The following is a 25,602-nucleotide window of genomic DNA, read 5'->3' as shown; positions in this document are numbered from 1 at the left end:
ATGTCCAAATTGGGCCCAAAGTGTCAATATTTTGTGTGGCCACCATTATTTTCCAGCACTGCCTTAACCCTCTTGGGCATGGAGTTCACCAGAGCTTCACAGGTTGCCATTGGGGTCTTCTTTCACTCCTCCATAAGGACAACAAGGAGCTGGCGGATTATAGAGACCTTGCGCTCCTTCACCTTTCGTTTGAGGATGCTCTACAGGTGCGCAATAGGGTTTAGACCTGGAGACATGCTTGGCCAGTCCGTCACCTTTACCCTCAGTTTCTTTAGCAAGGTAGTGGTCATCTTGGAGGTGTATTTGGGGTCATTATCATGTTGGAATACTGCCCTGCTGCCCATTTTCAGAAGGGAGGGGATCATGCTCTGCTTCAGTATGTCACAGTACATGTTGGCATTCATGGTTCCCTCAGTAAACTGTAGCTCCCCAGTGCCGGCTGAACTCATGCAGCCCCAGACCATAACATTCCCACCACCATGGTTGACTGTAGGCAAGACACACTTGTCTTTGTCTCCTCACATGGTTGCCGCCACACATGCTTGACACCATCTCAACCGAATATGTTTATCTGAGACCAAGATCACAGGATATGGTTCCAGTAATCCATGTCCTTAGTCTGCTTGTCTTCAGCAAACTGCTTTCTTGTGCATCATATTTAGAAGAGGCTTCCTTCAAGGGACAACAGCCATGCTGACCAATTTGATGTAGTGTGGGGCTTATGGTCTGAGCACTGACAGGCTGACCCCCCACCCCTTTAACAACTCATACGTCTATTTCCCAAAGGCAACCTCTGGATATGACGCTGAGCATGTGCACTCAACTTCTTTGGTCAACCACGGTAAGGCCTGTTCTGAGTGGAACCTGTACTGTTAAACCGCTGTATGGTCTTGGCCACTGTACTACAGCTCAGTTTCAGGGTCTTGGCAATCTTCTTATAACCTAGGCCATCTTTATGTAGAGCAACAATTCTTTTTTACAGATTCTCTGAGAGTTCTATGCCATGCGGTGCCATGTTGAACTTCTAGTTGCCAGTATGAGAGAGTGAGAGCCTGAGACCTTGTAACACTAACGAGTCACATGACACTGAGGAGGGAAAATGGCTTATTGAGCCCAATTTGGACATTTTGACTTAGGGGTGTACTCACTTTTGTTGCCAGTGGTTTAGACATTAATGGCTGTGTGTTGGGTTATTTTGAGGGGGCAGCAAATTTACACTGTTATATAAGCTGTACACTCACTACGTTACATAGTATAATTTCTTCAGCGTTGTTGCATGAAAAGATATAATAAAATATTTTCAAAAATGTGAGGGGTGTACTCACTTTTGTGAGATACTGTAGGTCTGGACTTTGACTGGGCCATTCTAACACATGTATAAGATTTGATTTAAACCATTCCATTGTAGCTCTGGCTGTATGTTTAGGGTCGTTGTCCTGCTGGAAGGTGAACCTCCGCCCCAGTCAAGGCTTTTGCATACTCTACCGGGTTTTCTTTTAAGATTGCCCTGTATTTGGCTCCATCTATCTTCCCATCAACTCTGACCAGCTTCCCTGTCCCTGCTGAAGCATCCCCACAACATGATGCTGCCACCACCATGTTTCACGGTGGGGATGTATTCAGGGTGATGTGCAGTGTTAGTTTTCTGCCACACATAACGTTTTGCTTTTTGCGCCAAAACCTTCCATTTTGGTCTTATCTGACCAGAGCACCTTCTTCCACATATTTTCTGTGTCCCCCACATGGCTTCTCGCAAACTGAAAACAAGACTTCTTATGGCTTTCTTTCAAAAATGGCTTTCTTCTGTGAACAGATTCTCCCACCTGAGTTGTGGGTCTCCAAAGCTCCTCCAGATTTACCATGGGCCTCTTGGCTGCTTCTCTGTTTAAAGCTCTCCATGACTGGCCTATCAGTTTAGGTGGATGGCCATGTCTTGTTAGGTTTGTAGTTGTGCCACACTCTTTCCATTTTCAAATAATTTATTGAATAGTGCTCCATGAGATGTTCAAAGCTTGGGATATTTTTTTTATAACCTAACTGCTTTAAACTTCTCCGCAACTCTATCCCTGACCTGTCTGGTGTGTTCCTTGGCTTTTGTGATGCGGTTTGTTCACTAAGGTTCTCTAACAAAAGTCTGAGGGCTTCACAGAACAGCTGTATTTATACTGAGATTAAATTACATGCAGACCCTATTTACTAATTAGGTGACTTGTGAAGGCAACTGGTTCCACTAGACTTGGGTATATCAGAGTAAAGGGGGCTAAATACAAATGCATGCCACACTTTTCAGATATTTATTTCTAAAAAAGGTTGAAAGCCAGTAATCATTTTCCTTCTTCTTCACAATTTTGTGCCATGTTTTGTTTACGTTTTTGGTTGTAACATGACAAAAGGTGTATAATTTTAAGGTGTATGAACACTTTTTCAAGACACTGTAATTTGGGGGTTCATGTCCTTTCAATCCTGATCAGGGTTGCAAGTTATTACTTCATTCATTGGCACTGAACTGAAGTTGAGGTTCTCAGTACAGAACATTCAGGAAGTACAGTTGTTTGGAAGAAAATGGAAATGTATTTTATTAGGAGTATAGCTTGATTTTGGATTGCGTTGTACGTGTTTTATTGTGGCTGTCTAGTGATGTTATTTACTTTGTGATTATTGTGGTTTTTCAGGGCCAGGGCTGAACAGGACTCTGTCCAAGTGATATCTTTCGATAGAAATGTTTGGCTTCATTGCACTGGTCATTTCTGCCTTTGTTTCAACCAAATATTGCTTTGGCCACTTCATTGGATACCTACAGTCAAGGAATAAGAACCAAAGCTACAACACATGACCCGCATGCATGCCAGCTGACCCTGATCTCCTAAGACAGCCGCAGGTTCTGTCCCCGACTTTCAAACTGACCAACTGCAGTATAACTCATTTTTTTAAATTATATATTTTTGATAAAAGGATATTTTATATGGTGAAATGGACCTATCCTCCTAAAATGCAGGTACATCTAAAGCAGAACCAGAAAATACATTTCTTCTTATTTATCTTTTTTAATTATTTTTATTATCTTCTTTATCTTAAACCTAGCACACACAGGTTGAATGTCAGACCGCATCGGCCATTGCAATAGAAAGACATTTGGCGCGTGTGTACTGCAGCTGGTCCAACAATTAAAGGGGCATGACCTAAAAAGGCCTGCTGACCGACTCCCGAGCAGCGCTCCTAGCCAGTGGCTGAGAGCACTCACCGGAGTGTTCTGGTGGGGTGACCGCCCGCCTGTCGGAACACAATAGCACAGCAGGGGGGATTGCTGTACTAACATCAGATTATTACAGTGGCTCCAACTTGAGCTGTCAGTGTTTTTTGTTTAGCCCGCTAGGTTGAATGAAAAAAACCTAGTAGTGTGTACTAGGCTTTAGAGCGAGAAATCTTGGCCTTCCTATCACTGTATCCCTATTTGGGAGATTGCCCTTATCTCTTCTGTTGGGTCACTGAAAACAATAGAAAAAAAACTGCCCAGATACAAGAGATAGAGAAAGTAATACAAACCAGACAGAGGTTATTTCTCTTCCCTGCCCTATCCAAATGTGCTAAAGTTGTGATTGGAGCTCCATTTGGGGTATTTACCTAGGATGCTGTATTTTTTTTTTTTTTTTTTTTTAGACTTCTTATATTTTTATGGTTTCCCTTCAATAGACAAAAAATCACATACAAAGAGAATAACAAACATTCAATAGTTTCTTTTAACCCCTCCCGCCCTCCCAAGAGAGAATGTAAATTGATGAATGAATTAACAAATGTAGTAACCCCCCTTCCCCCGTACACCCCCGGGTCAGATACTTTCCTTGATCTAGTGCAGGGGTCTCCAAACTATGGCCCTTCAGTTGTTCAGGAACTACAATTCCCATCATGCCTAGTCATGCCTGTGATTGTCAGTTTTACAATGCCTCATGGGATGTGTAGTTCCGCAGCAGCTGGAGGGCCGTAGTTTGAAGATCCCTGATCTAGTGCATGTGCATTCTCATTTGTTCCTTAGGAACACAGTACTCATGATGGCCTCCAGGGGGCCTGCAGAGTACGACTCTCCCTATAGGAACAAATAAGGCCACTCAGCACATGTGCAAGCCGAAGAGGACCCAATGAAGATCATTGGAACGAGAATAAAGGTATTTATATAGGAGCAGGTAGGCTGCCCTGGGTAAGTGTGTGTGTGTGTGTGTGTGTGTGTGGGGGGGGGGGGGGGGGTGCTGCATTCCTTAATGTACAATATCTACCAAAGTTAGATCAAGTCAAGGTGCTGAAAAAAGTGAGTTGATTATGTTTTTTTCATTACCATCATTTCAATCTCCTCCTTCTCATTAACATGCTGGACATAGGGACCGTTACACTCTGTCCCACTGTCCGTCTTCACAGTCCCAGTTACTGTGCCCCATTAAACAATCCTCACAATCTCTCCTCAAGGAGGGGATGGGAAATCTTATTAAATGGGCACACAGACAAAAACAAGAGATATCCACAACATAAAACCGTTTACATTTTTTACGATAGTGTGGTTAGGGTTTAGAACTGTAAGGAGTTAGAACCACTATTGATGTCTATGTCCCCACAAGGGGAGCTTCACTCTTCTGATTTATCCTGGTTACCATTGCCTCTGGGACTGAATGCGAGTGAAAAAATCGAAATTCCGAATTGCCACCAATTTTCTATGATTTCTTGTTGTGCCTAAAAAACAAGACGTGAAGGGAAATCTCCCCAATGGTGGCATAGATAGGAAAAAAAGCAGCAGATGGGGGTTTTCACCATTCTCTTGGCCAGTGTTTTTCACCATTTTTTATGTCAAAGCACGGTTTAAAATTATTCACAATCTCAAAGCACTCCATTCTAAATTGTAAAAAACTATACCAGTAGTTTTACATAATGCAGCAACATCCACAAATGTAGGACGCTTAGCCTAAGAGGTTATTTAGGCCAGTTAAAATTTGGTCGCTTCAGCAGGGACCAGCGGAAGTTTGATCCATGTATGGGCACTGTGGTTGTACAGAAGTTAATCTACCGATCAACTTCTGTACAACCACCCTGTTGGATTTTGTCCACTCATTCGGCGCTGCAAGTAATGCTATCAGTGTATTCCGATGATGGGGAAGTCTCCCCGTCTGAATACAATGACATGGATTCCCTTATCCATGTGGAATGTGTGGATAGGGGAATCAGGTCAGTTTTTTTGTTAAACCCACTGCTTGAATGAAAAAAAACTGACTCGCCGATGGGCTGCATTGGTCTTCCAAAACCGAGATACACCTATACACCCTTGTACTGGCTAGTATTCTAGCATTGTCTTCTCCCTCAGTTTCTCTCCCTCGCTCAGCTAACATGACCTCAGTGCTGATGGAGAGGGGCAAACAAGGATGCTGTGCAGATCCCCGACATCTTCCTTATCAACTGATGGTGTCATTGGTTTTTAGGACACTTTTGGCTGGAAGGCTGTAATGGTGCACAGTATAAACCTGTGGCTTTGTGTAACTAAAAGACAGGCTTGATCCATCTGCTGGCTTATCCATACTTTTTGGGCAAAATGTAGGCATTTTTTTTTTTCACAGAAAACCTTTCATGGGTCTTAAAAACTAACACTATGCAGTGTTGATCTCCTCTGAGAAAAGGGGGGGGGGATTTTTAAGGCAATAACATATGAAAAAACAAAATAAATAAAATATGATAATTTATTGGTTAAAAAACAATATATCATGTCATGAATACATGAATACAGCAGGTTCCCTGGCCAATTGTGGAAAACCACGGCAGGCCATGGATCACAAAAACATGTGACATATATCTAAGCCATACAAGAATGGAAATAAACAAAAATGGTGAAACTGTGCAAGAAAGCAAGGGATAAATAATATCTCTCCCACACCGGGGTACAACCCTAGGTGAAGGAGAGCATTAATCCTAATCCAACGCGTTTCGAGAGAATAAACGAACTTTTAGTTCCAATCTTCGTCAGGGATTTGTCTATTAGTCCCTTTATTTTCTTACCTAAAGAAGAAAATTCCACAAACAAACACAGAAAAAATATACATTAGAGGCATGAATAACTTGACCCATCCTGCACCTGTTTCCAAGGTCATGGATGTAAAAAATGAGCGAAAATGAGAATAACATGTGACTATATATACACGTTTGTATACAAATGTAAAAATATACCCACCAATGCCTCCTCATGGCAACATAATGTTGTCCTTGCTCGAGGAAAACAAGCTTCAGCAAAAAAAAGTAGTAATAATAAACTCCCACTAATTTTCAAAAGGAAAAAAGGAAGCCTGAATAGCTCACAGATAGTCCTGGGCATGAGGTCTGGTACCCATCATATGTCCCTCCAGTAGACTCACGGGGTATGTATCAACAAAAAGGTACCCTTTAACATATAGTGCCTGAAAACAAACAAATATATATGTACATAAATATATTATTGGGAGCCAAAAATATCGCAAAAAATATCACAAAAAATGTCACAAAAAACATATATTATACACATGGCAGCAGCAATACAGAATGGGTCTATGACCCAATCGGCCAAACCACAAAGAATTCAAAAGAGAGGTGGGGACACAAATGGGGGCATATATCGAGCCTATGGACCCCAATGCCTAGCCAAAAGTATTGTAAACCCCCCCCCCCCCAAAAGAGGGGAAAACCATTGCCCAGGGATTACTTACATATAACAAAAAGGAGGGTCAAAATCCTTTGAGGGATGTGGGTTCAACCCACACCATTCCCACTGGAATTGCCGAAAGAAGCTGCTGAGTAACAGATGGACCAAAATCTGTGGCACCACGATAAAAGGCTACCTCCCACAACGTGGAGGAGCAAAGGAGTGAGGCGCCATGGTGAGCCTTGGCGTCCTATGTTTAAGGAGAGGCGTGGACACGCCCTCCCTACACTCCCGCGGGTTCGCGCCACTCGAGAATGGCCGCGTTCCCGCGTCTAGACCGGAAATGACGTACTCGGCGCACCGGAAGTGACGAAAACGTCAACATCCGGTTACCGATGGAAGCGAAAACAGAGGACTTAATCACCACCGATACATGATCGAGCGCCGCATGTGGCGGCAGAGAATATCTCCACCCCACCATGCAGCATACTCAAGCCCCCAACTGGAAACAAACCAAGTATGGGGGCCCACATGTGCCGGACCGGAGGAACAAAAGTGATGGAAAGCCAGACCACATAACCCTGTAAGTCCCAAGGGGGACATAACAATGTATGTAAAGGACAAGGAGCAATCGAAAAAAGGGGGAACAAAATATAAATATAAGTAAAGCTTGGATCCCACCAAAGAAGATGATGATAAGGTATTAAGGTATTAATATAAAAGGAAGCAAAGGGGGCATAAAGACCCTCCCTACCCCCAAAAAAGGGGGGACGGAGAAACGGGGAGGGGGGAGAGATGAATGTCCCTAAAAATATATTAATAAACCACCCACACGCCCATTGTTGACCCCTGATCAAGGTGCCAGATGCTGATGGTATTACAATAGTATTCCATGCCCCAATGTATCAAAAAACATATAAAACAGAATTAGGTAACAATTGTGGTAAAATACCATAAAGTATATCAACTTTCATGGGTCAGCCTTTATGAATGATTTGCGCATTTCTATGTATGTCAGCGGGAATAAAAACACTTAAAAAATGCACCAATCTGCACAATTCAAACGAAAAGCTCCAGAAATTATTTGAGCTTTAGGCGACTTGTAGTGGAGATATGAACCATCTCCATAGAGAATAATTCAAAAGAATTTAAAGAGTATGTAAACACAGGATTTATATGTGTACCTGCTGAAGCATGTACTTGTATGAAAAAATATTCTGTTTTCTGTGTTTTGCTTCCTTTTGTATGAAATCCCTGGTGTTCCTGCCAATCCCTCTTCTTTCCTATTAAAAACTGACTACACTAGGCATGAGAGCACACCATGGTCAGTTCTCTAGCTGTTGCTGGACCTCTGCCTGCCTTTCTCCAATGATCTGACTTTTTCTGACAATTCCGGAAAGGGCAGGCATAGTTGGACTTTCTTGATGATAGCCTTTGACAGCCTTTTAGCTGTATTAACCCCCTGCTACATTGGAAGTTTGTGGCAGGAAAGTAAGTGGGTCATGGATGGAGAAGGATTTCAACTAAATGAAGAGACATTAGCACAAGGGACACATACGACTGACTGCTTTGACAATGGCAACCTACACATTCCTCTTGTGGCAATGAAAAATAAAATATAAAAATAAAAGCCCAGCTTGTCAGATTGAAACATTTTTGCTGATAAAGGCACTAAATACTACTGGTCACATGGAGGTTAAAATAATTGTGAAGTAAATTGGAAATTTTTTTAGCGTAGTCTTTCAGATTGCTTTCTCAAGCTCTAGCAAGCCTTTTTTTTTAAATGCAAATCTATTACATACTTAATACAGTGGATTTATTCATGCGACTGCACAGCTTCCCTATTTGTCCATCTTCCGAGAAGGGAGGCATGGCGAATAAGCTAACCACAGGAGTATGGGCATGCCTTGGCATACCATCCTGTAAATCTGATCAGCTAGATCAAACAGGTAAACTGAGAATACAGACACAAATCTGATTAGACAGGAGGACAGCAGAACTGGTGGGATCAACACTTATTTCATAGTATAGGGTCAACTGGATACAAGGTGCAACATGTTAGTGTAGTTTATTATTTTATTTAAAGGAACACATTCATGCCATTTCAGTTTAAAGATTAACATACACTTTAAGAACACTTTAAGATTGCAATACACACAAGAAATAAAAAAAATCCCACGTTCCCAAATTCTGTTTGTTTTGACCATGAAACTTGTACTGGAAGTGTTTGGCGGAGGTTGTTGGGGGGGTTTGCGGCTTGGCAGTTATAAAGTATTCTAGCCTCCCCCTCAGGCTCTAAGCCTCCCAGTCCCACAAATCATCTTTCTCCTGGTGCTGACAAGATAAAGCTGTATATGCTGACGCACATGTATGTTCCTGAGCCTCCAGACAGGGCCCAGCTCTGAGGTGTCATGACAGATGTGCATGCAGAGCGAGGAATATCCCATGTGCTTCAGACCACAATCTCATCTGCAGGGGGTGATTGTCCATTGACCTTGCCTGTTTTGTTCTAAAATTGAAAACACATGTCCCCGCAGAGAAGACTTTCATTTGTCTAGGGACATGTGACCTGCTCTATCTTTTCTGTCACGTCTCCAGCCATCCAAGGGGCTCTGGCTGATATCGCTAAGACTTCACGCTATGCTCTAAATCCCCCGCCGAAGCCTCAGTTTTCTTATAGTTTTTGTTTATTTGCACAGTTTTAAACTTCTATATAGACTATTGCAGGGGTCAGGAGAAGAGACCGAGTTTTACGAGGAGTTAAGGATTGCTAAATTGATTCATCATGAAATTTACAGTATCAGTCTACCCAAAAGGGATATTTCAGTGTCTGGTAGATACTGAAGTGTAAAACCAATTGGCAGTCTATCTCGATCTCCTTGGGACTCTAGTGGGGGTTTTTCTGCCCACTTGATGTACCCATTATGAGGGGTAACAGCAGGAACTGACACACACAGAGCTGGGAGGAAACACTAGAAGCACCCAGAGTAGGCCAGGCACATGACAATGTTTTCATCTTTGTTCGGGCATCATCTGGGGTCACCATCTACTTTCTGGACTTGGATACCTGTTCGGAGATGACACAATCACCGTGGGAACATCCAAAGACATATTAGAAGACCGGAATTAACATGTGAATTTATGACTAACTTTTTTTTTTTTTGCTGTACCATATTTGGATTTTTTTTTTCAGTTACAGATTTTTAAATACTCCTTCTAGTAGTCATCTGAATTGCATGAAATTAATTTTTACATTCCCAACTTAAAAGGAACCTGTTGGGATAGAAATATAAGAAAAGGTGTGTTACAGTAAAGCATGTCCTTTAAAACAACACCTACTTACACCATAGCCACAAATCACTGAGGCATACTTTGTGCGGTCCACTCTCTCTAGTCCAAAAGGGACCACTCCTGACATGAAAAGGTCCATTTAGTCATGTTTGCGTCAGACCCAGTTTCCAGTCTTTCACTAAAGAAGAGCATGAATGCTTGGCGTCGGTACACTTGATATGCACATGTTCATTCCAGGGCAGCGATTTTGGATTGTCCATTACTTTCAGTCCCAGCACAGTGGTCACCAGGACATATATAGAGAGTGAATCTCCCTAGCATAAACAGACACCAGTCAGGATCTGACAAGGGTTCTAAGCCCTCGGCACTCACACCATCCAATACTAAGGTCTTGGCTTTCGATACACTTTAAAGGGTAAACCCTAACAATGACTTTCTCCTATTTGCTCCCCTTGTTATATCTGTTCAGTATGTACAAAAATTGGCCCTTGATTCTGCCAGAAATCTTGTCCCCCTGATAACTTCCAATGCTTTTTGACTGTGCTGAATGCTACCAGTTCTATTGTTCTCTCTGTAGACTACAGAATACCACCTCTCTGTTATAGGGAGGGAGAGGTGTTTGTAGTGAAATGCTGGGGTGACAGAATGCTTTGACATGGATACAGTTTAGTGAGTACCTTTTTGTACAAACAAATGGCCACTGCCCCCACCTAAAACTGCCCTAAATACTGGGGTGCCATGAAGTGGCTCTGCAGTTTATGCATGTATTTGCAAATGTGTGCAAACCCCCTGTTTTTAACACATATTGTTAGACAGGATAACCTGGTTGGTTGCAGGCTGGTCGGTAAGTTGAGCTGGGAATTTTCTTTGGGTTTTTTTGATAGTGAATACCCATTGTCTGGAATTCCTCATAAAATAGCAGGTTTATTCAATTTAAGACACTTATGCCTTTGACTGCTAATCCCATTAGATTTGGAGTGAGATTTGATGAGGTTAATACTGTGCTGCTCACTGTTCTTTTTACTGGAGTCTCTGATGAGGAAGTAAAGCCCTGCCTCTACCAAGATGGCTGCATCCACACAAAATCACAGTTCAGAACAAGGCATGGTAAGTCCATAATAAAAAAAGGATCAGCTGCAAGGAAATCGCAGGCAATACTGGTGACTAGTCCTTTGCCTTTTTTATCACAGCTTCCAGAATTGATTTTCTTTTTAGATGATAATATGAGAGACATAAGTTGATTGATGTTCTCCCCCTTGATGTTTCTTTGTTTCTTTACAGAAGGCATGAACTGCATGAACAAAGACCATGGCTGCGCTCATATATGCCGAGAGACACCAAAAGTGGGAGTAGCTTGCGAGTGTCGTCCGGGCTTTGAACTTGCAAAGAACCAGAGGGACTGTACATGTAGGTAGTTGCACATTTTCTTTATTAAACCCGAATGTGTGGGTAGCCATCAACAATGTGTCACCGGGAATGACTGACAGTGAGACACCTGTTAATCTTCAAATGATTAATGATTTTTTGGGAATCACTACAAACATTGTCTTGCTTTCTAGTGGTAAAAGCTTTGTTCTGTAGAAAAAAAATTCCATTGCATCACTTTATACTGTCATGGTTATAATACTGTCAGTGTGACTCCATTTACCATTAACATAACTATTATGTTATTATATGAGTTATGTCACAATGGCTTATAGTTATATAACTATGTTTCCATGTATTGTCCTCCTCAGCCCTCTTCTTCTGTGCTGCTTGTTCACCTCTATTATTAGCCATATGTAGTAAAGTAGAATTACCTGCTATAAAAAGTAACTGTTACAGACCCTGATATTTCAGTTTTTGATGGATCCTGGGTGATTTCTTATTTCTTCTGGAGACTCCCAGTCAAGTGGGATCTTAGTGTGGTGGTTGCTTACATGAATTCTCACTCTGCTGACTTGTGGTTACAGTATGGCACATGGCCTAATCTAAATGAGTCAGAGTTCTTCATAGAACAGTTGGCTTGGTCCAGTGACATTTCCTAGACTGAGATGTCATCAGTCTTCTGCAAGTAGAAAGAAGCATTTGCTCAGTCTTCTCTCCCCCAGTGATCAGATGGCAATGTTGTAACTTTGTAGCAAGTCACAAGTTGAGAGGTTGCAGCGGGAGCTGATCTGTGTCAGACATATGTGAACACAGCCAAGACCAGGACAGTCATTATGATTTACATAATTGTGTCATCTCTGGACCAGCAAGTCCAGTCGCAATATTCCCAACACACACTTTCCTAAAATGGCTGTACAGTATTAATGGGTGCTGCAGTGACCACAGACTGGGAACCGTAGACACTCAATGTGAAGAAATGTCACCAGCACACCAAGGATTCCTCAAACGGGTTCAAAGCTTTATTTCATGGTCGGATTTACATACAAAGGCAACGTTTCAGAGCCACACAGGGCCCCTTCATCAGGCAAGTTCTGCATGGCTCATATTTGTTGCCTTTGTATGTGCAATGTAACCATGTAATTAAGCTTTGGACCCTTTTGAGGAATCCTTGGTGTGCTGGTGACATTTCTGCACATCTCTGAACGAGCATCTCAGTCCTGGAATGAGGTGGTGACCCTGGGTGATGTCTGAATAAAGATGGTGTGGTCTTTCTGATAAGAAAACCAGATAAATGCATTGTCATGGGGAATACTGTGATCTCTGAGTGCGGTAATAAATACATGGAAGCGTTAAACTTTTGTATTACTTAGTGTATATGCACTATAAGTTCACCTTTCGTAACATGTTACACCCATATTCAGGGTGTGGCATGTTATGAAAAGACTGGCCCCTGCTCCCCAGCTTTGGCAGCTAGAGGGAGATCTTCTCCCCCCTGCTAATTGTCACAATGTTAAAAAAAAAAAAAAAAAAACACAGCTGTTAAGGGCTTCGCCTGGCCACGTCACTCATTCAGTGTTCTGTGAATGGAAAACTACAAGTCCCGGCAGCCCTAACAGCTGTCAGCTATAAGTCCTCGATGAACTACCACGGCGCTTGGTTTACCTGCAAAAAAATGTACATTTATTATTTTTGTCAAAAGGTGAACTTATCCTTTAATATGAAAAATGCCTTTTAAATAATTATAGGGCACAACAATTAAAGATTCAACTAGCGTCTTTACTAATTGACCTGATGTGAGTTCACCTTGGAACATAATATACATAAAGTCTAAATAAGGGCAATGCCAATAAAAACTAGTAATTTGCAGTAATCATTAATATTTCAGGCTGGTATAACTTAAAATCCCATACCAAATAGTTGTAATAAACAAAATTAACTGTATGACCTGTAGCAATATCCTTATTCCCCTTAACAGTGTTTTAAACTAGTGAGATATCCTTAGCATGCCACTTTTCTAGTTTCAACCTCTCCTTGTTCATCTTAATGACCTGCATTTGTATTTAAAATTCATATCTAAAGTACTGATCCAGATTTGCTATGACAGGTATGCACTAAGCCCCGGGTGTGTAATAATTACTGATCTTACCTCAGATATCCTCAGCCTTTGATATCAAGCACATGCATTAGCTCTGGCAATATTTTTGTGACATAAGCAGAATAAGGGATCGACTGATAACCTAATTAAATTGAAAAAATGTACCCTGACCTGCACATATGTTTAGGTAGCGCAAAGTAAAACTAAGTATCTGTTTGGCTGCTTTAAATCATTGCCCTTTGATAAGCTTTAAAGGATTTAATTTGTGAAGTCATCCTAAATGTTTTTAACAAGCCATAAATAGGCTTTAAAATACACCCTTCTCCATCTCTGTAAATGTAGAACTTTGGGAGCAATTCATCTTTACAAGAGACCAAGGGAGGTCATTTTATTGGGGCTCGAAGGATAAATTTCTCCACAGTGCTGGCAGCTATAGAGGTTAGGGAGGACTTGTTTTAAAGTCCTGTTTGATATGAAGGCCAGCAGGAGGAACCAGTGAGAGCTACAGGGGACCAAAGAGATCAACAGTCTTGGAAGTTTGGGGGATGATTTCCGTTGAATAGCGCAGTGTTCTGTGGTCTAGGGCGGTAGAGGAGGTATTTACTCTCCTACTACAGGTACAGGTTTCTGGGTACCCATATGCTGACTCGTTTTACGGGATCAGATGGATAGATACATAGATACAGTGGCGGCTGGTGAAGTTTTAAGATGGTGGGGCGCAAGACCCCGCCATTCCATTTTGACCCCTCCCATTTTCAGAAGCCCCTCCCCTTATTGACTCCACCCATTTTGTCCCCTGTATTTTGCTTGCATGAAAAATTTCTCCCAATATATCACATATTAAGGGGTCCATCAGTACTAGTATATCCCATAATAGGGAGCAGGGGCCCTATTATGGGATATACTGGGAGAGACACCCTATTATGGGATACACTGAGAGTGGCACAAACCCCACAGTACAGACCCCCCCAGCACAAACCCCTCAAGCACCATCCCCACACAAACCCCACAGTACAGGCCCCCTAGCACAAACCCCACAGTACAGGCCCCCTAGCACAAACCCCACAGTACAGGCCCCCTAGCACAAACCCCACAGTACAGGCCCCCTAGCACAAACCCCACAGTACAGACCCCCTAGCACAAACCCCACAGTACAGACCCCCTAGCACTAATTCCACAGTACAGACCCCTAGCACTAATTCCACAGTACAGACCCCCTAGCACTAATTCCACAGTACAGACCCCTAGCACTAATTCCACAGTACAGACCCCTAGCACTAATTCCACAGTACAGACCCCCTAGCACTAATCCCACAGTACAGACCCCATAGCACTAATCCCACAGTACAGACCCCCTAGCACTAATCCCACAGTACAGACCCCCTAGCACTGATCCCATAGTACAGACCCCCTAGCACAAACCCCACAGTACAGGCCCCCTAGCACAAACCCCACAGTACAGGCCCCCTAGCACAAACCTCACAGTACAGACCCCCAAGCACTAATCCCACAGTACAGACCCCCAAGCACTAATCCCACAGTACAAACCCCACAGTACAGACCCCCTAGCACTAGTCCCACAGTACAGACCCCCTAGCACTAGTCCCACAGTACAGACCCCCTAGCACTAATCCCACAGTACAGACCCCCTACCACTAATCCCACAGTACAGACCCCCTAGCACAAACCCCACAGTACAGACCCCCTAGCACTAATTCCACAGTACAGACCCCTAGCACAAACCCCTCAGTACAGGCCCCTTAGCACTAACCCCACAATACAGACCCCCTAGCACAAACCCCACAGTACAGGCCCCCTAGCACTAATCCCACAGTACAGACCCCCTAGCACTAATCCCACAGCACAGACCCCCTAGCACTAATCCCACAGTACAGGCCCCCCTAGCACAAACCCCACAGTACAGGCCCCCTTTCAATGCAGTGACCAGCGTACATGCCCCCTTTCAATGCAGTGACCAGCGTACATGCCCCCTTCACTGTAGTGACCAGTATACATGCCCCCTTTCAATGTAGTGACCAGTACTTTTCGGGCAAATAGGTAGCAGGGATTCTCCAGCAGATGTAGGCAAATGTCCATGGCTGCGGGAGCGCTGGAATCAGGCGGCCATCTCCTAGCGAGGTCAAACCACGCCCCCCCCACTTTACTTACCGTTACAAGGCTGCTGCGCTGCTGGTCTTGTGCCGATTCACGCGGCTCTCACTCAGCTCCGTCTCCTCTCCTGTCCGACACTCCTCTCTGCGCCGGGCGGGAACGGAAGCCGGAAGGTGATCGTGACGCTGGGGCGGTGCACCGCCCCCACGCGTCATGTCACCAGGTCCATGTCCTCCTGTGATTGGTCCAGGCTGGAGTCTGGACCAATCACAGCCCGGACATTAGAAAGTGGGGAGTGTCGGGGCGCATTGCTCTGCGCCCCAATGACCCCCAGAAGAGCGCCAATCGGTGTCTCTGCCAGCCGAGGGTGGGGTCAAAAACCCCACCCCCCATACCGAGCACTAAGTCCGGCGCCCCTAGTGGGCGAAAAATAGACACATTTTTTTTTATTTAATCTTTTTTTTCTTCTTCTCTTTTCTGGGGGGGGGGGGGGGGGCGGCGCCCCTGCGCCCCCTATCGGCCGGCCGCCACTGGATAGATAGATAGATAGATAGATAGATAGATAGATAGATAGATAGATAGATAGATAGATATTGTATACTGAAAAATCTCAGAGCTTTGCAATGTTAAGAAAGATTGCCTTTGCCGAAGTTCTTCTCTTGCATAGAGAAGGAAGATCTAATTAAATATATTTAATTTGTATATGACTGCAAAATAGGGACTACTTAGTATGTGTTCCTTCTGGGCATCAAGTGCTCTTTGGGATTAAGCATACTAGTAGTATATTGAGCCAAATTGCATAATACACGGTAGTGTTTTCATTTCTGGTGGGCACTTTGTGATATGCCAGGTCAAGATCAATGTTTGCTCTAATAGTGATTCACTTTGATATAAGTACCCATTTCTTATGTGCTAATAAAATTGTCAGAAGCAAAGCCAAATGGGAGGTTGAATAGGAAGGACGCGTTTTTGTAGATAATGCTGCAGGAACTAGCTGGCCTTCAGTATCAATCACTAACTTATGACACCAATGTCAGTTAGTGCACAGTTAACAAGAATGAATGTACCTTGTTCTCTATTCATTGTCTTTATAGTTTGCAGTGCAGAGTTTTATTATTCAGTGTGGCAGTAACACTGATGGCACAGTTATTTGGCACAGGAAGGGGTGGACACAATTCCTGAAAGTTAAAGTAGTTTCTCTTTCGTTCATCGACAGACACAGTGCTCCATAACTCATAACTACTGGGGTATATTGACTCCTCCAGGAGTAGGACTAGGCAGAACAAAAAACACCTGACTACGCCCATGGGCCATCCTCAGCTTGGTGTATAACCCCCCTCTCTGCTCTAGGTAATCAGTTTTATTCTGTCTAGTCAGGAGTAAGGACCTAGGCTGCCGGCTGGGATCTCTGGTCCTAGCAATTTTTTTCTCCTTCCTTACATCTTTTTTGTTTTTTCTTTTGGGGGATCTACAATACACTGCTGGGCTGTGCGACTGGCTGAATAATCTAGATCCAGTGGTCCCCCCAGCCCAGCCAGCTAGAGGGTGCAGACTTCAGCTATGCGCTAGATCGGCCATGACGTAGGCTCACGGAGGCTGGCCTGTGAGTTAATTGTCTTGCAGGGTTGCATGCAACAGGGCTTGAGTCTGAGTCGCAGAAGTCCCTTGTCCGACCGCTCCCCTACTTCGGTGGCGAGGATTCTGTCTGGAGCATTACCCGCACCATGGAAGGGTAAGTACAGTCCCCCCTCTCCCCTTTTGGCATTTTTTTTTGGGGTGGACGCGAGTAACCACAAGGGATGGTCAGACCTGCCTGCACGTTCCCTCCTCCCATCCTTAAAAATCCCTCACTGAGCCTTGGGGAGATCCCTTAGTGGTGCCAAAAGATAGTTTTTGTACTGCAAGGTCTTCCTTTCCTTATGGAGGTGGCAGGTCCCTCTGAACCTCAGTTTCTCATGGTTGCACTGACGGCGGTCCTGCAGTCCTTAGTGTCCCGGGTGGAAGTGGCGTGTGGGCAAAGGCCCAGGAGGAAGCGTCCTCGCTTTTCCCTTCTCAGTTTTTCTCATCTGATTCTGATGCCGCCAAGGACGCGGCCCGTCCTAGGGGGCTTAATATTACACCCCCAGATCCATCCAATAGTGAGGATGATTCCTCCATGGTTGCAGCAGTGAAGCTGGTAGACGCACTTATCACTGCAGTGCGCGAGCCTTTAAAAATGGAGGATGCTGCTGATGTAGCCACGGATGTGGCTGTTTTGTTTGGTGGGCATAAGTCCCCTCACACTCCAAAGGTGTTTCCTTATGTGCCTTATTTTGACAGGTTTTCCTGTAAGTAATGGGAACAACCAAAATTACCCTTTGTGGTCCCCAAACATTTTGCTGTACGTTACCCTTTTGTGAATTCACTTTTTAAAAAAGTGGACTAGTCCACCAGTGGTGGACCCTCCTGTTTCCAGGTTGAACAAAGCTACCAGGAATCCCCGTCCTTTAAGGGCCCGGCTCACAGGAAAGTTGAGGCTGTGGCACCCAGCATTTTTACTATGGCTGGTTTGACATTGTGGCCAGTCTTTGCCTCAGGCCTGGTGTCTCAGACCCTAACTGAATGGGCCAAGCTTTTGCGCCAGGGCCTGGGGGGTGAGCAGGCCCCTGCTGTTTTTGTTGAATTAGTGGACCAGTTTTGTGATGCAGCTTTGGATACAACTCCTGTGCTGTCCAAACATTCTGTTTCAGTGGTGGTGATTAGGCGCGTGCTGTGGCTTAAGAATTGGTCCACAGACCAAGCCTCTAGGAAAGCTCTCATTGATCTGCCCTTTCAAGGGGCCTGTTTGGGGCTACCCTTGATGACATCATCCAGGGCAGAGTACCTTCCTGCCATAGTCAAGGAAAGGGAAAGATCCTTGTCGCAGACGGGGGCCCTCCTTATCAGTACATAGAAAATTATTTTGTGCTTCTGGGATGGAGAATTGGGGGAATAGATATTTCAAATCTTCCCTGGGAGGTTCCAAGCATCCTTGGTCTGGTAAGCCTAGAGGTAGCTTCTCCGGACCCGCAGACAAGACCCCTTTAGCATGAAGTTCTGCCCTCACCCATTATTGGGGTGGGGGGACATCTTTGCTGGTTTCCGGCCTTGTGGACCTCCTTCATGAGCGTCAAGGGGATCCACAAAATTATTTTGGAGGTACCCAGAAAGGGGGACAAAGCTTGTCTTTTTAAGGTCCTGAGTCTCCTTGTGTGGATTTAATTCTTGCAAAGGTTCAGGTGATGTCTGAACTACATAAGGTCCTCCCTATCCCTGTCCAGGGAATTGATTTACCTAGGTCTGATTCTATTTCAGACCAGGGTGGCACTTCCTCTGGACAAACATCAGGAACCACAGGCTGTGATTCACCAGCTGCTGTCACACAGATAGTTCTCTCTCCCATTTTGCATACAGTTTCTGAGTCTGGTGATATCTACCTTTTAGACACTTCTGTTTACACAGTCCTACATGCAGCTCCTTTAGCAGGTTCAGCTCCTCAGGAGGATACCGAGGTTCGTGGCGAGATCACAGGGTCCTCTGGCAGACGTGGCAGGCATCCAAGGGCCACGGTAATGCCAGTATTATCCTCGACTCAGGCTTCTTCCACAATTCCTGCAAGGAATCAAGGGCGAGGATCTGCCAATCAGGCTGGTGGCCATTAACATCCCTTGGGGGCTTCCTCTCGGAGAACAACAGTTGTCCCAAGGGCTGATCTACCATCCTGCTTTACAGTCGCTGGTTTTATTGGCTTAGCTATTGAAAGCCAGGTACTGAGGGATAGAGGTCTGTCTGGATCAGTGATCCCTACTATGGTGAAGGCAAGGAAGTCATCTTCCAGCAAGATTTACCATCGTACGTGGAAAGCGTACATTTTTTGGTGTGAGTCGATTGGGGCTCATCCTCAAACCTTTTCTGTGGCTCGGATTTTAACCTTTCTTCAACAGGGCGTGGATCAGAAGTTGGCCTTGAGTACCATCAAGGGCCAGGTGTCTGCCCTGGTAATATTCTTTTAGCGCCCCCTAGCCATGCACTCTTTAGTTCGTACCTTCATTCAGGGGTTCGACATGTGGCTCCACCTGTACGGTCTCTTTTGCCACCATGGGATTTACATTTAGTACTTCTCCAGAAACCTTCATTTGACAATATTCGGGGGATTCCCTTGCCTACGTTATCCCAGAAGGTGACATTCTTGGTGGCTATTACCTTTGACTGCAAGGTACGAAATTGGCAGCATTTTCCTGTCGTAGGGATAAAGTGGTTCTTCATCGCTGTCCATCGTTCCTGTCCAAAGTTGTCTCCGACTTCCATTGAATTGTTTTGCCTTCCTTGTGTCCCAAGCCGACTCATCCCAAGGAATTTGCTTTGCATACATTGGATGTGGTTTGTGCGATTCAGGTGTTTCTAGCAGCTACTGAGTCCGGTTATGGACGGACCAGGAAAAGGGCTGGCCACTTCTTCGGCTACTATCTCCAGATGGATCAGACAGATGGGGAACAATCAGGTTCCACCTTTCCCTGTCACGGCACATTCTACTCGGGCACTGGTGCTTATTGGGCCTTCTGTCATCAGGCATCAATATGGCAAGTTTGCAAGGCGGCCACTTGGTTATCGGTGCATACTTTAACAAAATTCTTTAAGGTAGATACTTTGGCATCTGCAGATGCTTCCTTTGGCCGCAAAGTTTTTCAGGCTGCTGTTTAGTAGGGGCTGTTCCCTCTTGAGGCGTGGTTTTCCTTAAACTTTTATTTTTCAGACGGGGCTCCTGTTACCCGGTTAAGGCTCCTGTGTCCTGGTTAAGGGCTTTTATGTTTAGCCTTGGGCTATTTTCCCCACCCCTAGATACTTCTATAACTGCTTGCTACTAAACTGATTACTTAGAGCAGAAAGGAGGAGTTCTATTCCAAGCTTAGGATGTTTTTTGTTCTGCCTAGTCCTTACTCCTGGAGAAGTCAATATAACCCAGTAGTTATGGTTTATGAATCGCTGTGTCCCTCCATGAACTCATAGAAATGGATTTTACGGTAAGTACAAAAATCCCATTATTACCCTTTTGCATTTTTTTACAAATAGAGCACAAGAATTTCCCAGTAAACTATTTGTTAACATTCTTTCCCTGGCATTTGCAGTTTTTTTTTTTATTATTGACAAGGATTGTAAGTGGCCAAAGAATACATTAATATGATATACAGAACAATCAGAATGCAATTATTGCATATAGTATTACATAAACAGATAGAAAAATAAAAAGACAGTCACCGGGTATGTAGCACATATGCAGTTTTTTGTACAAAAACAGAAAACAAAAAGGATTAATCAAACCGCCCAAGCTTGTTAATGGACATCTGCTCAAGATATCAGTTTAACTACGCCGATATATAGAACATAGGAAAAGTCCCAAGCTCAGGCAAACATCACTAAGACTTTTGGTGGGTTTAAATTCGTAACAATCTAGCCATCACTAGCTGTGGAGGGGCAAGGCTAGTGTTATCTAGCCAGTTCTGCCAGACCAGGTTGAATTTTTTGACCGCATTACGATGGCAATAGGCCAGTTGTTCCCTAAGAAGGATAGAGTTAACATAGGCAACCCACTAGGCCCTAGTAGGCACAGTAGATGCCTACCAAAATCGGGCAATCCACTTCCTAGCAAGCTATAGTAATCTGGTTACCATGATATAAATACCTTTTTGGATACATTTCCGCATCGATCACACCCAACAGACACACCAGCGGGGTGAGAGGTATAGTTGCTTGGGCTAGATCAGAAATAGTCTTCATAACCTCTTCCCAATATCGTGTACGTTTCGGGCAATGCCATATCATATGTATAAATTCTCCCCTGTGGACTGTACATTTTGGGAATAGGGGAGAATCCCTCTGGCCCCAATCAAATAGTTTAGTAGGCGTACGATTAGTTCTGTGCATTATAAATATTGGGAAAGTTTATGGGAGGCGGATACTGACACAACTGGAAGAGAGGCATTTGCAGTTTTCAACTTTCAATGCTGCTGAACTTCTGGTGGAAGAGGAGGGATGTGCCTTGCCAACCTAGGAGACACAACTTTACTCCATGGATGCAAGGGTGGCTGAATAGAATGCTGCAAGAGAAAAGAGCCACCCTGAAACCGGAAACCTGGGGCACAAGTCATGGCATCAGCTTAATCAGGAATATAGGCAAAAATTAAAAGATAAAGAAATGGCTTACTCAGTAAGTGATGAGGCTTTAATATCACTTTAATAAGGTTTGTCCTTTTCAAAAATGTTACACTGTAAAATACAAAATAAACTTCAAGTATGAGATCAAGTATTCCTATCCCTTTTTTATCCAGGTGTATTGTATGTTCAGAAGGGAAATTGAAAGATTCTTGAATCAAAATAGTATTTTAGGTATTAGTAGAAGGGATGGGTGGTGGGAGTCAGCCCCTGGCCTCTGAGTTCTCCCTTCCATAATTCCTTTCCACCTGAAAGTTTTGGGTGTTCCCGTCTGTCTGTGTGTGTTCTAGCTCCTTCTGTTCTCTTCTATGTTCTCCATAATACAAAACAAATTATCAATCCAGCAGAGATGATGGGAGCCCCATCTTATTGGATACAGCAGATGTGCAGACCCAGGAACTTAGCAGAGGGATAGTGGGAACCCCTCATTATGGGCACCATAGGTGTGCAGATCCAGGAACCTAGTACAGGAATAGTGGGAGTCCATCTAAATGGGCACAGCAGGTGTGCAGAGTCAGGAATTCAACACATGGATGGTAGTAACCCCTCATAATGGGTTCAGAAGGTGTTCAGACCCAGGAATTCATCATGGGGATGGTGGCAACTCCTCATAATGAATACAGCAGGTGTGCAGACCCAGGAACATTGCACTGGGATGGTTGGAACCATTCATAATGGGCATAGAGGGTGTTCATGCACAGGAATGATGGGTACACCTACTTTTACTGGACACGGCAGATGTGCAGGCCCAGAAACTCAGTACAGCATCACAGATGTGCAGTCCCCACAAATTAGTGCAGGGATGGTGCGAGTCCCTTTTCTCTATCGCTCATTGACAGACGTAGTCCTCGGTGATACAGCACCTTCGGGTTATGTTGCCTCCACAGGAGCAGGACTAGACAGGAAATTAAAATGCTCTGGCCACACCCTAGGGGCAGTCCCAGAGGGTATATCCTCTCTCTCTCTGCCTCAGCAAATCAGTTATTTTCTGTCTAGTTAGGAGTAAGGACCTAGATACCTTGCTGGGATCTTCGGTCCTGGCAAGATTTTTTTCTTAAAAAGATTTTTTAGACAGCTTTTTTCTCCAGTGTTCCTGTGAGATCTTCAAGCAAGAAAGCTGAACTGGGCGATGGGCTGGATGTTGAGATCCGGTGGTCACCCCAGTTCAGCCTACGAGCGCGTGCAGGCCATAGCTCCGCGCTGGGTCGGCCGCGACAAAGTCCCATTAAGGGACTGACCCCGCGAGTTAAACGTCTCGCTGAAACGCCAAAGACCATGAGTCACGGCGTCCGTATTGGTCGACAGCCCTCCCGCCCCGGTGGAGAGGGGTACTGTCAGGAGTTGGTGCCCGCCTGGTTCCAGTATGGTGAGTAGTATGTTCCCCCTTTTCCCCCTGACGGGTCTTGTGGTAAACGCGGGCCCCTCTCTGTATGGTAAGATAGAGTCCCCCTCTATCCTATAACATGGCACAGATCCCCCTACTTTGAGTGTGATTTTATGTGCAAAAAGCCAGGAGGCTTGGTTTGGGAGCTAACAATCTAATTGTATACATGTTTAAAAGATTGTAATCAGTGGCAGTCTGGGAATCTTACTGTGATAAGAATAAGGTACCTACCAGTCAGAAGCCACGGACATGTAGACTGCCTTCCTAGTCAAATCTCCAGCTATAGCAGGCCTTCCGAACGGCCATGAGGTCCGCCAGGGCCGGTACCGCCAACCACGCCAAAAATCCCCATGCAGAGATAGTGTTGTGTGCCCTGCAGCACACCGCTATTCGGTACAGGCCGCCGCCATTTTTTTTTGCTGGATTGCATGAGCCGCCATTTTGGCGTAGCCTCGTGTCTCCAGCATGGGGGCGGCCATGTTTGAGGTGATCCAAACACCTCGTGGAGCTAGGGGAGGCATCGGAAGGCGTGCAGAGGGGCGGAGCCGCCTCCTTTCTTCCTGGGCAGCCAGCCAAAAGACTTCCTGTTTGTCAAGACAGCTCTGTAACCTGTTGCAGTTAAACTCTGAGCATCAAGTGGTGAGCCTGGGGGTCTATCTCTCTCTCTCTCGATCGATAGGGATCCCTAGCAGGTAACACTAAGGGGCTTTTGTGGCGCTGGGGGTCTGTGAAAAAAAAAGTTTTTTATTTTTGAATTATATTATCCGGGAAGTTACTGGAATAATCATGGACCCTGCCACACAAATTCCCCCACCTGTTTCCCTCGAGGGGGCCACGGGACCCGCCGGTGCACAGAGTGTAGAGGCATTTACAGCAATTTTGGAGTCTATGGTGGCTCGGGTGGAGGCGGCCTGTCAGGGACGAGGGTCAAGGAAGCGACCCCCGCCTACCCCTATATTATCTGACACCTCTGACTCAGATTCAGAGATGGTCACTGCAGTTGCAGGTCCCTCTGCAAGGGCTGTTACCTCAGGTAAAGCTCCCTCAGACAGTGAGGAGGACGTTTCTTCTCCCGCTATAATTCAGGAAGAAGCATTGGTGGACGCACTAGTTGTGGCAGTGCAGGAAACCTTAAAACTTGAGGTTTTACCGGCAGAAGCAACTGATACAGAGATTCCTTTTGGTACTAACAAGCCCATCAAAACGGTGAAGGTTTTTCCTGTACCCAAGTGTTTTGGTAATAAGATTAAAGGAGAATGGGAGCATTCTAAACGTACCTTTACTATTTCCAAGCGTATTGCTAGACGCTATCCGTTTGAGGAATCCATCATTAAGAAATGGACGGTACCACCAGTGGTGGATCCACCTATTTCCAGGCTGAATAAAGCCACGGTTATCCCAGTGGAGGACACTTCGTCCTTTAAGGATCCGGTGGATCGAAAGATGGAAGCAGAGTCCCGCACCATCTTCTCTCTGATAGGGTCAGCATTTAGACCAGTAATTGTTATTGGTCTAGTTTCCCAGACACTTATGGAATGGGCGAGATTGGTACGCCAAGACCTTAGGGGAAAAGATATTCCCCAGGAAACATCTGATTTGATGGAACAGATTATACAAGGGCTACAGTTTATCTGTGACGCAGCCTTGGACACTACTCCCCTATTAGGGCATGCATCTATGTCAGCGGTAATCCTCAGACGTGTGCTGTGGTTAAAATGCTGGTCAGCTGACCTAGGTTCCAAAAAGACCTTGACGAATCTCCCCTTTCAGGGGAATCGTCTATTTGGGGCCACCCTAGAGTACACAGCCTGAAGGTGCCAGCCTGAAGGTGCGCCCCCACCCGGTTTGAGGGTGGGGGGACGTTTTCACCGGTATTCAGGACATTAGATCGAGCATCAACTACTACTACCGGTGCGATTCTTCCCTTCCAACATTTAAGTACTACAGGGAGCGGTAGTCACCGTTCCCTGAATAGATCTTTTCCTTTACCTTTTCCTAAGATTAGTCTCAATTCCCCACAGGAATCGGATCTGGTTGACCAGACAGGCCAAGAAGCCTCTAGCCGGGTGACTTCGGTCCCTGAGGTTCAACCAGAAAAGATCACCCTTCCTGATAGCAATCAGGTATCTGATAAATGTGTGGGAACAGAAAACGACCAGACTTTCTCGGATGGTCGGGGCCAGATAGCTCTAGGGACGCCTGGTTCAGATCCAGTCAGCACCAGTGGTCCTAGAAATTCTAGGCTGGCCTCGTCAAGCCGGCCTGGCCGACTTGGACAGGCTAGTCGCAGACGTTCCGTGGGAACTTCGTCTCAGGGAGTGTCTGTGGTCTCAAGGACCAATTTACTATCGTGCTTTACAGTCGCTGGTTTTAATGGCCTGGCCATTGAGACCCAAGTACTGAAGGACAGAGGTTTGTCAGCTTCAGTCATTCCTACCCTTATTAAAGCAAGGAAAGCGACTTCCAGCAAGGTCTATTATC

The 25,602-nt window shown here is 44.9% G+C and overlaps 1 protein-coding gene across 1 annotated transcript in view; it reads left to right on the top strand.

Moving 5' to 3' along the window:
- Positions 1–25,602, top strand: part of SCUBE1 (signal peptide, CUB domain and EGF like domain containing 1) — a 587,141-nt gene that overhangs the window by 319,271 nt on the left and 242,268 nt on the right. The window contains exon 5 of the mRNA XM_082255396.1: positions 11,216–11,341. Coding sequence (XP_082111522.1) covers positions 11,216–11,341 — 126 coding nt within the window. The remainder of the gene's footprint in view (positions 1–11,215; positions 11,342–25,602) is intronic.

This window comes from Pelophylax lessonae, assembly GCF_965119305.1.
Source record: "Pelophylax lessonae genome assembly, chromosome: 4".
NCBI classification, from domain to species: domain Eukaryota; kingdom Metazoa; phylum Chordata; class Amphibia; order Anura; family Ranidae; genus Pelophylax; species Pelophylax lessonae.
This window is presented reverse-complemented; position numbering and strand designations above follow the sequence as displayed.